Below are 16,281 nucleotides of genomic sequence, written 5' to 3' on the forward strand. Positions count from 1 at the left end.
CCCTCTCAAGGTCTGGTGCACTGTTGGCCTCTCTGAGATTGGTCTTCGTCAGGCTTTCCACTTCAGAGAGCTGTGCTGCGGCTTTTATATGGAGGAAAAACCCTCTTTCTTTGCCTTCTGCTGAAATTTTGGGATAGTGAGGTTTACCTTGCACTCTAGTCTGTGTCTCTCAACCATCTGCAACCCTCAAGCGGAGAGTGATCCACAGAGAACCCTTCTCTTTGATTAGAATATGACACTCAGGGTTCAAAAGTGTTTGGAGAATAAATGAATACCCATGCGCCCAGCTATTAGATCTTGGCAACTGGCTTCATCTTTCATTCCAATGAATGTTAGAACTGCAGTGCAAGTCCACATACACCCCTCTGGGTCCACACTTCCTCCTTGACCAGAGTAATCTGAATTTGATGTCAGTGGTTCCTATTCTGTGTTTATAAACTATTGCTCTTCTGCATGTATTCATAAACACTATATATTCTGCCAGTTCAAAATTTATATGTGAGTATCTACCAGCATTTATATGTCTATCTCTCTCTAGCTATCTATAAAATACTGTACATAGCCTCCTGAAATTTGAATCATTAGCTCAATATTATTTTTCAGAGACTTATCTATGCTGGTATATGAAGACCTAATTCACTATTTTAAAATGCTGTGCTGCGTAGTAGTCTATTGCAGAAACATACTAGTTTAAAAATCCCTTCTATGCTCAGTGGAGATCTGGGTTGTTTCTAATAATTTGTCACAACAGCATGTCAGTCTTGCTCACATCTTCCTGAAGTGCGTGTGAGGGGTGGACATGCTCGGGGCACGGAGCTTTCACATTCACCACCTGTTGCCAAACTTCTCTGAGGCAGCTCTCCCACAGTGGTCGTCAGACCTTTCCATTCCTGCCGGTCTGGCAGGAGTGAGACTGGCATCTCATTACTGTTTTATTCTGTGTTTTTCAAAGGCTTGAGGAGAATCTTTTTTAATGCTGGGTATTAATCTTTTGTCAGATATACACGTTAAAATATTTCCCCCTAGCCTGAAGCCCATGTTTTATTCCCTTTCTTAAATGGAGAAACATAAAGACTATGTAGTTATGTGTCTGTGTGTGTACATATATCTCCAACAGTCAGGTAATTAAAGGCAAGAGCTGGGTGTGCAATCTCATGATGTCTGTCATAGGGTCATTCCTCATATTGCACTTAAAGGAAGGGCTGGATGAATGGACTCACAACACTTATTGCAGGACAGCCCAGTGTCCTTCTTCCCAATGGCACCCCCTTCCTCCCTCCCAGAGGACAGACTGCTAGTCTGAACTCTGTGACAATCATTATCAGGCTCTCCTTTTCATTTTTTACAAAATATATATATAAATAACAAACAATACAAACTAGGGTTTTTACCTATTTTTGAATTTCAAATAAATTTAGGCCCTGGCCAGTTGGCTCAGTGGTAGAGCATAGGCCTCCTATCTGGATGTTCCAGATTCAATTCCTGGTCAGGGCACACAGGTGAAGTGACCATTTGCTTCTCCACCCCTCTGCCCTTCTCTCTCTCTCTCTTTCTCTCTCTCTCTCTCTCTCCCTTCCTCCCACAGCCATGGCTCGATTTTATCAAGTTGGCCCTGGGTGCTGAGGACAGCTCCCTGGCCTCTGCTTCAGGTGCTAAAAAATAGCCCAGTTGCCAAGCAACAGAGCAGTGGCCCCAGATCAGCAGAGCATTGCCCCCTAGCGAGCTCGCTGGGGGGATCCTGGTAGGGGCGCATGCGGGAATCTGTCTCTCAGCCTCCCCTCCTCTCACTTAATAAAAATAATAATAAAATAAATAAATAAGTTTAATCATGCTATATGTTTTTATGAGATGTGCTTCTCTCCCTCTAAGCCGTATGTGTGAGACCGTTCTACGTCAGTGTGTCATGCAACACTTACTCAATTTTACCGATTTTACCACTGTATAGCAGTCACATACATATTTTCTTTCCTTCACATATGCTATATTAATTATATGTGCACCATTTATGTATTTATGTGCCTCGCCCACCACAGAGGACACTCGAGTTGTAGCCGGTTGTTTGCTGTTACAAGCAATGCTGCCGTGAACAGCGGCACACGGGACTCCCAGTGCGTGTGAGCCATTTATCTGAGCAGACGCCAGGAGGTGGGAGAGCTGAGCTCACACATGTAGGCTTTTTTGTCAAACAAGCTTTACACTCCCACAGTGGTGGGTGACTGCTTCTGTTGCCCTTGCCAGTGCTCAAAAACGTCCCACTTAAACTTTTGTTAATCCGACGTGTACAGAATGGAATCTCGTTATGATGTGCAGTTGCCCGATTGCGGGTCATTTGGTTTCCTTCGTTTGTGCAATGAATGGCTGTTTAAGACTTTCCCTTATTTTTCTGTTGGGTTATCCCTTTCTCACTGACTCATACGCATTACTCATATATTTGGGATACTAAGTCTTTGTAGGTAATATCTGTTGCTAATGCTGTTTCCAAGTTTCTGGCATGAAATTTCTCTCTTTTTGGTATCTACTGATGAACAGATGTTTTCAACTTAGGGTAGGCAATGTAGCAACCTTTTCTTTATGGTTCGTGACTTTCAGATTAAAATTTTCTTTCTACTCTGAAAACAAAGATGTTTTCCTCTATTACCTTCTAAAAATCTGTACAGTTTTGCCTACCACATTTAGATATTTAATTCCCAGAACTCAGTTTTACATATGGTTTGAGCATCCAATTTTTATATTTGTAGGGATCCCATTTCCTTTGTTACCTATCAATCAACTGTTGTACCGGAACAACTCATTGTAAAGTCTGTCTCTTCCTCACTGGTTTGCAGTAATACCTGTGCCATCTGGCGAGTGCCCTTGGCCTCTTTTTGGGTCCTCTGTTACATTACCCTGGTGCACTCAGCAATCCCCGCACCAGTACCACGCTTGCTAAATCACATTCCAAATGACATCTCTCTTGACGTTTTTATTTTCTAACTGTTTGTTTGTTATTGGAATAAAATTTTATCAAAATAAAATTTATTTTGTGTTGATTTTATATTCCAGGGAACTTGCTAAATTCTATTCTTCTATAGATTTTGTTACCTTTTTTTAAGTGTACTACATCATTTGTAAATAATGAAATTTTGTATTGCTTTCCTCCCACTCCTTGTGCTTCTGTTGTTGTTTCTTACTGCATTGGGTAGGATCTGAAGTACAGTGATGACTACAAAACAGCAGTCACAGGAATTCTAGCTGTACACCTTACCTCAAAGAGAACGCTTTCAAATGTTCCAGTACGGTGTCTGCGGTGGACACCCTCAGTCACATGAGCCATGAGAACGACTCTGGGGGTGGCGGGGAATCTAAGGTATAGCTGGAGTAAGGGGTGTGAGGAGCAAACGTGCTCTGAACATTTGCCAAACATCGAAAGGTCAGTGTGGCCACAGCAGAGCAGAGAGAGTGAGGCAAGCAGAGAGTACTAGGAGGGGGGTTCGGAAGCTCAGAAGAACACAGTGTGGAGGGGCCGGGTGTGACCGCATAAGACAGCACGGGACCATGGTAAGGACTCCGGCTTTGGCTCAGGGTGAAACCACTGGGCAGCTTCTGGCAGAAGAGTGTCGTGATCTGACTTGCAGGGGACAGGACTGCTGTGGTGCTGTTCTGAGACTAGAATGGAGGGGAGAAGGGTAGACACAGGGAGGCCTGTCAGGAGGCTTACTGGAACTAGTCCAGGTGAGTGAGAGGTGATGACAGGCTGGAGCCAGCACGGAGGCAGTGGGATCCGAGGTGATGGGTCAGACTTGGGGTGTATCTGGAAGGCAATAGTGTTTTCTGACAGTACGGATGTGGGTATGAGAGACAGAGGGGAGTAAAGGAGAAGTCAAGGATTTTTTTTTTGTCTGAGCACCTGGAAGAATGAAACGGCTATTTAGTGTGACGGGGAAGGCTGGGGAGGGAGTCGTGTTGGGAGGGGAGATAACAAGTTTGGATCTATTAGATGTGTAAGCGCAGATGTCAGTCGCACATACGAATCTGAAATTTCAGGAAGTCCAAGCTAGAGAGATAAAGTGATCGCACAGACAGTATTCTAAAGTTGGGGCCTACGTGAGATCACCAAGACAACGCACGTAGACAGGAAAGGGAAAGCCACCAGGCACCGAGTTCTGAGACAGAAGTGCTCTCTAACCTGCTTTCCTTTGTCCAGCTGCAACCACCTCCTACCTATTTGTCAGGATTTTCTCAGAATTACCCATCTGCTGATGGCCCTCCTTCTTGTTTTCCAGCATTGCTATGCTTTTAAAAAACAGTCAGTCGTTTCCGTGGGATTTAACGCTGGAAGGGGAGTCACATGTCATTGGTTTATCTTCACCTCACTTCCTCCATCGTTGTTTCGGGCAGTAATAAGTTGATTCCACTATCATAATTCAATACACATTCAACTCGTGGACTATAATGGCAGCAATAATATTGAACCAATGAAATGGATGACATCCAAGCCATTTTTGACCATGAAAAAATGGCCATATCATATGCATCAACTCATACTAATTTTGGTTATGTGGGAGATTTTCACTTTAGATCTATATCAGAAAACAACATGAAAGCACATTAAAAATAAAAATAAAAACCAGCAGAAATAATTTAAGTGTCTGACACTTGCCTTTAAAAATCCTTCCCAGCCCTCTGAAATCCATTTGATCTGAGCAGTTAAACACGACCACGTATTTTCCCAAACATCTTCCCATGTCTTTGGTCGTTTCTGTTTTGCCGGTGCCCGCAGGCCCCGCGGGAGCACCTCCCATGTTCATGCCCAGGGCCTGTGCTAGAGTGATGTAGCACCTGCAAGTGTCAATCAGATAACGCACCGTGAGTCCCGGATAACGCACTCCAGGGAAGTGCAAGCAAAACCCAGCGTGATTGCAATGGGCCTGTTTATTTTAGAATCTGAGTAGCTCTCACATGAGCCAGGCAACCAAACAGGGCTGCACGCCGTACCTGGCACTCGTTAGTAGCAGAACAACAGTTAAGCGACTGCAAATATTTCTTGGGACAAACTTCTACACTCTACAACAAGCTGGTACGAGCCATCTCCAACACGTCATTGCGCAAATTGTTTTGCTATGAAATGTTTCCCTCGTTTAGGTGAGTGTAAAGACTAAGCTAATACCAAGTGAGCCCTGGCCGGTTGGCTCAGTGGTAGAGCATCGGCCTGGCGTGCAGGAGTCCCGGGTTCAATTCCTGGCCAGGGCACACAGGAGAAGCGCCCATCTGCTTCTCCACCCCTCCCCCTGTCCTTCCTCTCTGTCTCTCTCTTCCCCTCCCACATCCGAGGCTCCATTGGAGCAAAGTTGGCCCGGGCGCTGAGGATGACTCCATGGCCTCTGCCTCAGGTGCTAGAATGGCCCTGGTTGCAATAGAGCAACGCCCCAGATGGGCAGAGCATCGCCCCCCTGGTGGGCACGCATGGTGGATCCTGGTCGGGTGCATGTGGGAGTCTGTCTGCCTGTCTTCCCGTTTCCAACTTCAGAAAAATACAAAAAAAAAAACCAAAAACAAAAAAAACCCGAGTGACACGTGACACATGACACAGGAAGCTTTATATGCAAACATTAATGGAAGGGGAAACTGACAAATTTATGTGTCAGTGACACTGGGCTTATAAAGGGAACCTGGATGAATCCTGAGGAGGCTGAAGGCCAAATTTAAATGTGTTATAATTTTACCTGGAGGCAGCCCTATGTAAAGTAACGGGAGAATCAATTGTTCTACAGTCCGATTTAAGTCACCTCTACAAGCATTTACTGAGTGTCTTCTATGCACAACCTTGAATTGTTCTGGGATATACATATAAAGATAAAAAGGACCCAATTCTTGTCCAGTGTCATATAGCGGGAAAAACTGTGAGGGGATCTACCATTAACTGATTCTTCAGACCTGGCCAAGAAACTTCGCTTTAGGTATCAATTTCCACATTTGATACGTCAGGAGACTAAATGAGCCCATCTCCAAGGGGCCTTCCTCCTTTGCAATTCTGGAGACTTCCTTTATGGTCCTAGAGATGTTTTTCAGTCTTGCAATCTAAACTTTACTACTAAATTACTCACAGTCAACATTCAAGCTCGCTTCCATTCTTTTACATTTCTCTACATCATTAAAATTTAATGTACAAGTAACAACTATTCATACTATATGGTTATGTCACTGTTAGACTGACTTTGATGAGCTAGCGCAGACCTAACACGACAGCAGTGAGCTTTTGTTAATATTTCAAATGCCATTTTAAAAACAATTTTAAGCACATTACCTAATTACAAAATGGAGTAACAAAAACCAAGTTTCCTACCTATCTGTTAATGGAGTGATAACAAGTCGATCCGTGCAGCCCAGAAATTCATTTTGGTAAATAAAATCGACATCTGTAATAGACACTATAGTCTGATCCAAATCTTCTTTAAAATAGAATCTACTCTGTTTTAGCCATTCAAAATCAGTTACTGATTTGATATGCATTTTTACCTTAAAAGCATGAAATACACAGAGATTACAGACTGAATTGCAACAGCATAATACACAAGCGTATGGGCAATTTGCATTCACTCGTTCGTGAACCGACTCTCACTCATTTGAAACGTATTTATGGAGCCCCTCCCTGGGCCTGACTGTGCTGGGTAAGCAGACACAGGCACAGTTCCTGCCCCCTGGGGCTCACAGAAAAGGACAAGAGACAAACAGATAAATAAGGAATTGTGATCAAGTAAGAAAAGAAATTCAGGTTTATGAAAATATGAAGCAAGAAGACCTAACCTAGTGTAGGGTGTCTGAAAGGGGTACTCAAAAAAGAAAAGAAAAAAAAAGGAGGAAAGAAAAGAAAAGAAACACCCAAACTGACACCTAACCAGTTGGAATCAGCCAGGGAAATAAAGCAGAGGCTGGGTGACAGGGCTGTCAGAGGGTGCAGGTTTTAGGCAAAGGCTAAGAACATCAGGCTGGCATGTTCGAGACACTGCAGAAGGTCGCCAGGGGAGAGGCACCAGGGCTCTGGAGAGAAGAGAAGAGCGAGGCATCCTGGGGTGTGGGGAAGGTGCTGGGCACTGTTCTCGTGGCAGTGGGAAGTCACCGAATGGAACACGCAGGGAGATGCTCAGATTTGCACACACCTTCCTACACCAGCACTATGGCCAAACCACTCCACCTGCCCCGTCACCAGAGCATCCCTACGGGGCAAGCAGTACCAGGCTCCCACGGCAATGGACGCAAGAGACAGAAACCAGGGAAACACATTGTGGAACAACATCCCACCACAACCACATTCTGGGGTGCTTGAAGACTCCATTGGCAAACTGGAGAAATTCCAGCCCTACCCATTCAGAAGAATCAACATAGGAAAATGGCAAATGGTCCCCTTCATGTTTTTAAACCCAAGGGCCCACTTCCAGTCATTCAGCTGACACTAAAAAAAAAAAAAAAAATGGACCTCTGGTAATTGTACAATGTTTAGATCTCCATCTAATCAAGTGTCTATCCTCTTTACAACCTTGCTTTTTGTTGCTGTATTGTTCCATAGTTTATGACCTTGCCTCTCCTCCAGGTAATTCTGGCTTCTGTCCTAAAGCACCGTTTGTATTCATCACCCTAAAAGAGCTACTTCTGGGCAACATGACCAGTGTCATCCCCAGAGATCTGCTCTCTAACATGGGACCTACACCCATGGGGATGCAGTCAGCTAGCTCCTTTCAACCATCTGTGAAGATGAAAAAGGATGAAGAAAGAAGAGCTAATGTTTATTTTACTCTATAACAGGCTGTTTCAAGCATTATACATGAAAGAATCAAATGCAAATATGCTGGCCAAGGAATCTCTTTAAGTAAGGATACAAACTCATCATGGATTCAACAGTGATTAAGACAAAAAAGAAAACAGTTTCATGGTTTTAATTGTGTATAGATTTCTTAAAAATCCATTCTGTATGGGAAGTAATGCTTTGCTCAGCAGTTAAATTTAAAAGAAATTTCTTCCATGGGACTTCAAGTTTAAGAGTAGTGAGAGATACAGACATCAGCCTCAACAGCATGCTTTTAGCAGATACAGTAATGGGTTCTATAGGAGTTTCTTAAGCTGGGCTTCAATGAAAGTCAAAGTATAAGGGTAACTGCAATTCAGTGAAAGCAAATCTGAGGAAGGACAAAGAAATAAGGTTTAAGTGGGTTCCATGAACAACTAGGTCCAGAGATAAATCCTAGAGCAGTGTTTCTGGGACTGCCGTACACTGTGGATCTCCTGGGAATCCTGCTGAAATGCCGATTCTGACTCAGTGTGTGGGTGGGGGGAGGGGGAAGAGGAGGCTGGAGGTTCTGCTTTCCTAACAAGCTCCCCAGAGATACCAGCACAACTGGTTGGCATGCAATACTTTGAGAAGTGAGGATCTGGATTTTAGGGGAATAAAATTGGCTGCATGTCTTTCAAATATAACTTATCTGATCAGAACTTTTGATATAAGTTTGAGACAGATAGCCTGGGATCATATTCTCTTTAAAAAAAAAAGGTCCAGAGTTGCATGAATTATGTGCCTCTAATAAAAGAAAGAGGTGCCTTTAAGACAAATGAATAGAATAGAATAGAATAGAATAGAATAGAATAGAATAGAATAGAATAGAATAGAATAGAATAGAATAGAATAGAATAGAATAGAAGAATAGACCAGAACAATGGTAGTTAAAGACAAAGATAGTCTAATGTTGGTATATCAAAACCACCTGGGGCCCCTACCCTGTAAGATAACGACTGCTTTGGGAGAACTTGGTCTTGCCTCAAGGCCACTGGTTACAGAGAATTCTATTTCCAGAGGTCATTCACACACTCCTCCTCCTCTTACTTCCACCCTACAAAGCCTTGCCCAAATCAAGCCCATGATGCCTGGCTGGATGCCATCACTGGACAAATATCCCTGAGAGTTCTCTGAAGCTTGATTCTATTTGATCTGGACTTCTTTCCTAACCAGGCCATCAGAACTCATGACCAGCCTCACCTAAGTTTCTCATGTCCCTCTTGTTTAGTTTAATGGAACAAAGAGTTCACATCACATCAGTTGGCTCCAGACCTTCAGAATGACAAGTGTGCATATACAGATATGGTTGTTTAACCCACCAAATGTAGTAGACATGGTCTATAACGAAGACATTTGTGAAAAAGGACCAGGGAGATGGCAGGTTCATGTAAGTTAGGGAATGCGTATCATAGTTAATTTTTCATTATTAGGATCGCTAAATTATTAACTAGTACACAGTGAATCACTTTAAATTAAGAAAAAAAGATACTTTACCAAATCATCAAAAATATCTCTCTGATGCACATGGATAGTAATCAGAGTTTCAAATTTCACTCTTTCAAACTTGCTTAGGTCGTGTGTTGTCTGACTAATCAGAATATTTAGAATATCCAAAAATTTCTGGTTGGTTATTTGCATGATTTTCCTGTCATCTTTTGCATTATTTAAAGCATCTTCTGAGTCATGTGTCCACAGCATCTGAATTCCCAGAAGCCCAACCTACAAATCCAGCAGACAAGGCAAATATTTAAAACCCATTCTACAACAAAATTTGGTGATCACTCATTCACATGAAGGCAAACAGGGTCTTACTCATTTTAAACCCAAAAAAAGGGACATGTATTTTCCCACTACCAAAAATAGTTTTCCAGACATCTCTTTATAACATTTAAAAAGATGCACTGTCTGTCTCCTTTCTCGCCTTCTGTGCTCTCTACTATCCATATCTTTACCTACATCTGCTTTTCTGTCTCTGTATTTATTGAAAGGAGAGACAGGAAGTGAGAAGGGGAAAAGCTTGTCCTTGGTCTCTCGGGGAAGGCATAAGGAAACCAGTGAGTGAATGTCACCTTACTCACAATTTCTGCCCCAGGAAAGGGGTAAAAACAAATGAACTGATATTTGTCCACTACAATGTTAAGATTTTTATCCAAAGTTGTTTAAAATTTCACCTCTTGATTTGCATGTATTATACATGTACGCACACTAAAGAAAATCCTGAAAGCTAGTCGACTTTCCTGCTACCTCCTCTTCAAGGTGCTTCCAAGGGCTTTGAACTTGCTCTTCAACTGCTCCACATTTCATGCTGACTCTTCTGTCTCAACTAGACTGAACCCCTCCTTCAGAATGCACAGGGGAGCACACCTTCCCAGGAGATGGCGAGTATGGTGATTTGGTCTAAGCAGCTATTTTCTCAGCTTATGAAATAAAGTATTTTTAAAGCATTTATCACGAAGATAATAATGCTATTAAAGCTTGCCAAGGTGATTTTATGCAACATTAAAACATCACCATATTCAAGTATTCTCTCCAATAGTGGTTTCCATATCTGCACTTGTGCCATCTGAATAAACAATTTCATATCCCTTCGGCCATTGCCACCACGTGTGCATTAATTCAGAACGTGGCGTGCGGGTTAGCAGAAGCAGGCACAGAAGAAATACGGTTTGGCCAAGAACTGCCTACATTTTCCTTGGCTATCTCTTGCTTTCTATTTCATACAGTCTCTGACCCAGAACTCAAGTCATCATTTTTCATTTATCCTGGCTGAAAATGTGATGAGATTATTGGAATTTTCTCTATCTGGTTTTAAAGATACTTGGCACATTACAGTGCACTTCTGAGAGCCACAGGACTCGAGGGGGGCAAGATGAATTTAGTTTCAGGAAATGATATGCTCACTCCTTTTGTCTATATCCACACTCATATCTGTCTCTAGATCTACCTACGTTTTTTTACACATAAGGTCAAATTTTCCATAAGTGGTTTTAGTCTCAGTGTAAATCCTTAATGATGAGAGAATGGCAGCAGGTCCCCTTTGGGGGCTGGGCAGTGGGCTGGGAATGGTGGCGGCAGACAGGCAGGTGGCTGGGAGCTGCGGGTGGGCAGTCCCCCCTCATTAGCTCAAGGCTACCACGGCCTCCACGCCGTCAGACCAGCTGCCTCCTGAGTACCCTTCCCCCTTACTTCCACGTCTTACAACCATGATTTAAACACTGTGTGTCCTCACCTGTGCGGGAAAGTGGCTGAGGAAAGGCAGGAGTTGAAATCCCGAGTCACTGATTTGATAGAACGCAGATCGGATTATGTTATGTAATGACGACATCTGCATTTTTAACAAGTCCAGAAGCCAAATCTCTACAGGACCTTTGGCCATGATAGGACTATCCAACTAGAAAATATATTACAAATATGTTACAACTTGATCAGAATTTGGTGTTTCTACAAACGTCACACACTTAACCTGGTAAGTCCCAGTTCCTCAATGCAAAGTAAATCGTCTCATGTTTTAGACAACATATTTAAAACATGAGTAAAAACCAACTATAATACAATAGGTGGAAGGAACTACAAAGACCATCCGGTCTAACACTTTCACTTTACAGGCGATGAAATGAGTCCGGGGAAGGTAAATGAGTCATCCGGACTAGCGTGTGACATGGGGCCGCAGAACTAGGACCCGAGTCCTCCCCGCCTCCCTTTCGTCCTAAGAGAACCACATTCCCCTTGACCTCGGTTTTTAAAGAAAGCCTCATAACAAACGTGGAACCAAGTTAAATTACAATGATTTTCTCTCCTTCCCGGGATATGACGGCCAGGATGCGGTCGTAGTCCTTGGCGTGAAACGTGACCTCGTTGATGTTGTCCGAGACCGCGGGGAGATGAGGCTGTAAGAAGCACAGGGCAAGGCAGAAGCACACAGGAGCCGAAACGCAAAGGCCACCACGCGTTTTCAAAAGCCGTAATATTTTCAATCTTCGTAAAAGATAAAGAACTGACTTGATTAAAAAAAAATAAAAGAGCCTGCCCTCACCCCTTGACTGACTCGGAGGCCCACGTTTTAAAGTCCAGCCCCGCTGACGCACCCTCCCAGTCCTCAGTGCCCCTCTTAGACTGGGGAGATGAGACCAGTGACGGCCACGTTCCCGCAGATGGGGACAAACCACACAGTCCCTCCCAGCTCAGTCCTTCCTTCTCCCTGATGCAGCCTTTACTTCTCTCTTTTCTCATCCCCACAACCTCCTAGAAACCAGCGAGGGAGATATTAGCAGAGCCCCACATTCCCAAACCAGAAACTGGCCCTGGGATGGGTGGCTCCCAGTTTTCTCTTCCTCCCGGAAGATTGCCCTGGGAAATGGCTGAAAGCCTGTGGAAAGCAGTCTGGACTTTAAAAAAAAAAAGACAAATCCAAACCACCAGCCATATTGATCTAAGAATATTCAGAGTAAAAGACTCACAACACCCTGACCAGGTGGTGGCGCAGTGGATAGAGCATTGGACTGGGATGCAGAAGGACCCAGGTTCGAGACCCCGAGGTTGCCAGCTTGAGCGCGGGCTCATCTGGCTTGAGCAAAATAACAAATGCTCACCAGCTTAGACCCAAGGTCGCTGGCTCAAGCAAGGGGTTACTCAGTCTGCTGAAGGCTCACGGTCAAGGCACATATGAGAAAGCAATCAATGAACAATTAAGGTGTCACAACGAAAAACTGATGATTGATGCTTCTCATCTCTCTCCGTTCCTGTCTGTCTGTCCCTATCTATCCCTCTCTCTGACTCTCTCTCTCTGTCCCTGTAAAGAAAAGAAAAAAAAGACAACAGCAGTCACACTGAGTGAGCGCGAGTCATACTGAGCGCGCAGTGTGCTGGGTCCCTTTCAGCGCGTTATCTCGCACGATGCTCAAGGCACCCCTGTGACATGGGGACCGCTGACGTTCCGGTTTTACAGATGAGGAAACTGAGGTGCAGGACAATTAAGAAGCTGGCCAAGGACATCAGGCTGGTGAGTGGCATAATCAATGATCCCAGCCTCCAAATACACAGAAAAAAAAGACATTCTACAATCAACCTACTTTTTAATACTCCTCTTTCCTGCCCCTACTTTTAAAATGTTAACTTTGTTTTTTATTACCCATTATGAATGCTGTGGAGACGAAAGGTGTATGTAACAGACACTCAGATCATACCTGTATGGTGTGGGAATCACTGGCTTGTCCGAGAATTTCCAGGAGAACCGGGTCAGACACAAAGAAGAACCTTGGAAATAGCAATCGCTTCTTCTCCAAGTACCTTTAAATAAAGTCATGTTATCAAACCACAGCTTTCTGAATTATTTATTTTCCGGCAAGACATGATCACTAACCTTGTCAGTAAGACACAGTCACTTCCCTTTCGCCTCTGAACTGTTCGGTTAGAACCAAGGTCGGTGCTACACCACGGATGTCACTTGGGAAACCAGCCTGCCCCATCCCGCATCTTCTTCATAATCAAGAGCTCCCCTGTAACCTAAGAGCACCGTGAACCCCCTAGTCTGGCTGAAACCCAGAGTGAGCACGTAATTTATCCGCAAACCAGCACAGTTTGAGCAAAAGAGGGGACAACTAACCATTAAGCTAAGACAGAGGCATAAACTTAGACAAACCAGAATATATGTCCACCCTATTAGAAACTGAGAATGAATGGCTTTACTTTTTTTTTTATATGTGTGAGAGGAGGGGAGATGGAGAGACAGACTTCCGCATGCGCCCCAACCCCTGTCTGGGGCCCATCTTTGAGTCATGGAGCTATCCTCAGTCTGAGGCCAATGCTTGGACCAACTGAGCTATCCTCAGCACCCAGGGCCAATGCTCGAATCAACTGAGCCAGTGGCTGAGGGAGGGAAAAAGGGAGAGAAGCAGGATAGGCAGGGGGAGAGAAGCAGATGGTTGCTTCTCCTGTGTGCCCTGACCAGGATCGAACCCAGGACATCCACACACTGGGCACTCTATCCACTGAGGCAACCAGCCAGGAACTGCTTAACTCTTATTGATCAATGTCACCCCATTACACTTAATTTCAAAATTATATATAAGTGTGTGTGTGTGTGTGTGTGTGTGTGTGTGTGTGTGTGTGTGTGTGTAAACACATAATATCCCATGAATCTGTCTGGTTTATTGATCTCTTAGTGCCCGTCTCTGTTCCGTGCCTGCGCTGGGCTGAGTGGAAGTCCCCCTTGGAACCTGTGATGTTATTTGGAAAAAGGGGTTTGCAGATATATTGAAGTTAAGGATCTCAAGAAGAAATCATCCTGGATTAACGAGATAAACCCTAAGTCCAATCAGTGTCCACACCAGAGAAACACAGGAAGGGAGACAAAGTGAGCGCAGAGACAGAGACGGGAGCTGTGGAGCCACAAGCCAGGGGACCCCAGAGCCACCCGACACTGGAAGGAGCAAGGGCGGGTCCTCCCTCAGAGCCTTCAGACCCCGCGGCACCTTCCTCTCAGACTTCTGGCCTCCAGCACTGTGAGAAAGTCCAGCTCGGTGGTTTCACACCACCAGCTTGGGGCGGTTTGTTCCAGCGGCCACAGGACTCTAACACAACACACCACCACACCCAACCCCTCGTTGACGGTGCCTCTTTTGGCAGAAAAAAGTAAGTTTATGTAAAATGTCCCTACCACCACTATCAAACCAGAACTAGATGACCTTGTTTGAAATAAAACCCCGGCCCATGTAAAATGGTAGGTCCTTTGTAAATGAGACTTACCCTGTAAGTGACTTCTGACATACTTCCAACTGCTCGTGTAAATGAGGCAGGAGCTGCCCCATGGTCTCGTCGCCGACACAGCAGCTGATCACGTTGGGGTTCTCGTGAGCTCGCTGCATGATCTTCATCCAGGATTTGTCAATATTCTGGAAGCGCTTTGCTTCCTAAACACAAACCCGCAGTCAGTAAAAATCAGCATATGGCCAGCTCTCACTCTAGTATTTCCTATGGCTCTTCAAACCAGCCTCTCTTAGTTTTCAGGATACACAGTTTAAAGGGGGCAATCCTTGCCTGACCAGGTAGTGTTGCAGTGGGTGGAGCATCAGACTGGGACTCGGAGGACCCAGGTTCGAAACCCCGAGGTTGCCAGCTTGAGCGTGGGCTCACCAGGTAGAGCGTGGGGTCACTCTCTTGAGCATGAGATCATAGACATGACCTCATGGTTGCTGGCTTGAGCCCAAAGGTCGCTGGCTTAAACTCAAGGTCACTGGCTTGAGCAAGGGGTCATTGCTCTGCTGTAGCCCCCTGGTCAATGCACATATGAGAAAGCAATCAATGAACAACTAAGGTGCCACAACAATAAGTTGATGCTTCTCATCTCTCCCCCTTCCTGTCTGTCTGTCCCTGTTTGTCCCTCTCTCTGTCTCTGTCACATACACAAAAAGGGGGGGGCAATTCCTTTTTTTTTTTTAATCTGAATTAATTCTGAACAACAAAATTAATTCTGAACAAGTCATAAAAACGCTTACTGAAATAATGCTTTATTACAACAGCGTTGACCCCTTGTTTCCTTACACTGAATGCTTTTTTCCAAGTGCTGTGTGATTAATTTGCAAAGCTATCAACTTTAAGCTCAAATCTATAGTCTTTCAGCACTCCTGGTGTTTCAGTTTGATGAGAAACTGAAAAAGCATGAAAGTAATTTGATCGCAGGATCCTTGGAATAATTATAGCTCAATAATACCCCAGGAAAAAAAAAGAAATAAGAAAACAGTAAAATAAATAAAACTTCATTTACATTTTTGTAAATGAAAATCTTCTGTTTATTACGGATAATAATAAGCTTTGCAGTCAATTGCAAATGTGACTCTAGAAATTGGCATAACCTTGCATATTTTAAAACTTTTAAGTGCATTTTTAAGTGCAACTTTCTGATTTAAAAAAATGATTTGTGTTTTAAAAATGGAGTATAAAGTGAAATCTGTCATTTTCAAAACTCTTTTATTCTTGAGTTTTAATCATTACAGATCCTGTTTGTAGGTGTGGAAATTCTAAAAGATCAGACTTCATTTTATATAATATTACCTTCACAGAGTAAAGCTATTAGTGAGTCATTAGCATTTATTTAAAAGGTTCCAATAGAGCTGTTTTAACGATTTTGTTATATGCTCCTAAGGTGATATTTCCTTGTTCCATGGTATGTTTCTGAACTACCATTAGTCGACTAACCAGTGGTTAATTGCACTTGTACAGATTAATTTTAATTCTACTCTCCGGGGGGACATTACAAGGTTCATTTTGAAAGAGATGAACTACTGTAATTTAATAGTACCATACTTGAATGCACCTCACATCCTCAAACAACCTGGAGATTTTTCACTGTTTGAAAATATGTGAATTTCTTCTTTCTGCTAATGTAAATCAAAAGTCACTTAGAAATAACAATTTTTGGCCCTGTCCTGTTAACTCAGTGGTAGATCATCAGCCCAGCGTGTGGATGTTTCAGGTTCAAT

General features: G+C 43.6%; 1 protein-coding gene across 1 annotated transcript in view; it reads right to left on the bottom strand.

The window, feature by feature from the left end:
- Positions 1 to 16,281, bottom strand: part of DNAH8 (dynein axonemal heavy chain 8) — a 313,181-nt gene that overhangs the window by 195,304 nt on the left and 101,596 nt on the right. Inside the window, exons 34-40 of the mRNA XM_066361430.1 lie at positions 14,549 to 14,712; positions 12,988 to 13,090; positions 11,587 to 11,691; positions 11,034 to 11,195; positions 9,299 to 9,523; positions 6,323 to 6,495; positions 4,640 to 4,818 (exon numbers count right to left, since the gene is read on the bottom strand). Of these exons, the coding sequence (XP_066217527.1) occupies positions 4,640 to 4,818; positions 6,323 to 6,495; positions 9,299 to 9,523; positions 11,034 to 11,195; positions 11,587 to 11,691; positions 12,988 to 13,090; positions 14,549 to 14,712 (1,111 nt within the window). The remainder of the gene's footprint in view (positions 1 to 4,639; positions 4,819 to 6,322; positions 6,496 to 9,298; positions 9,524 to 11,033; positions 11,196 to 11,586; positions 11,692 to 12,987; positions 13,091 to 14,548; positions 14,713 to 16,281) is intronic.

This window comes from Saccopteryx leptura, chromosome 1 (assembly GCF_036850995.1).
Source record: "Saccopteryx leptura isolate mSacLep1 chromosome 1, mSacLep1_pri_phased_curated, whole genome shotgun sequence".
Classification (NCBI taxonomy): Eukaryota; Metazoa; Chordata; class Mammalia; order Chiroptera; family Emballonuridae; genus Saccopteryx; species Saccopteryx leptura.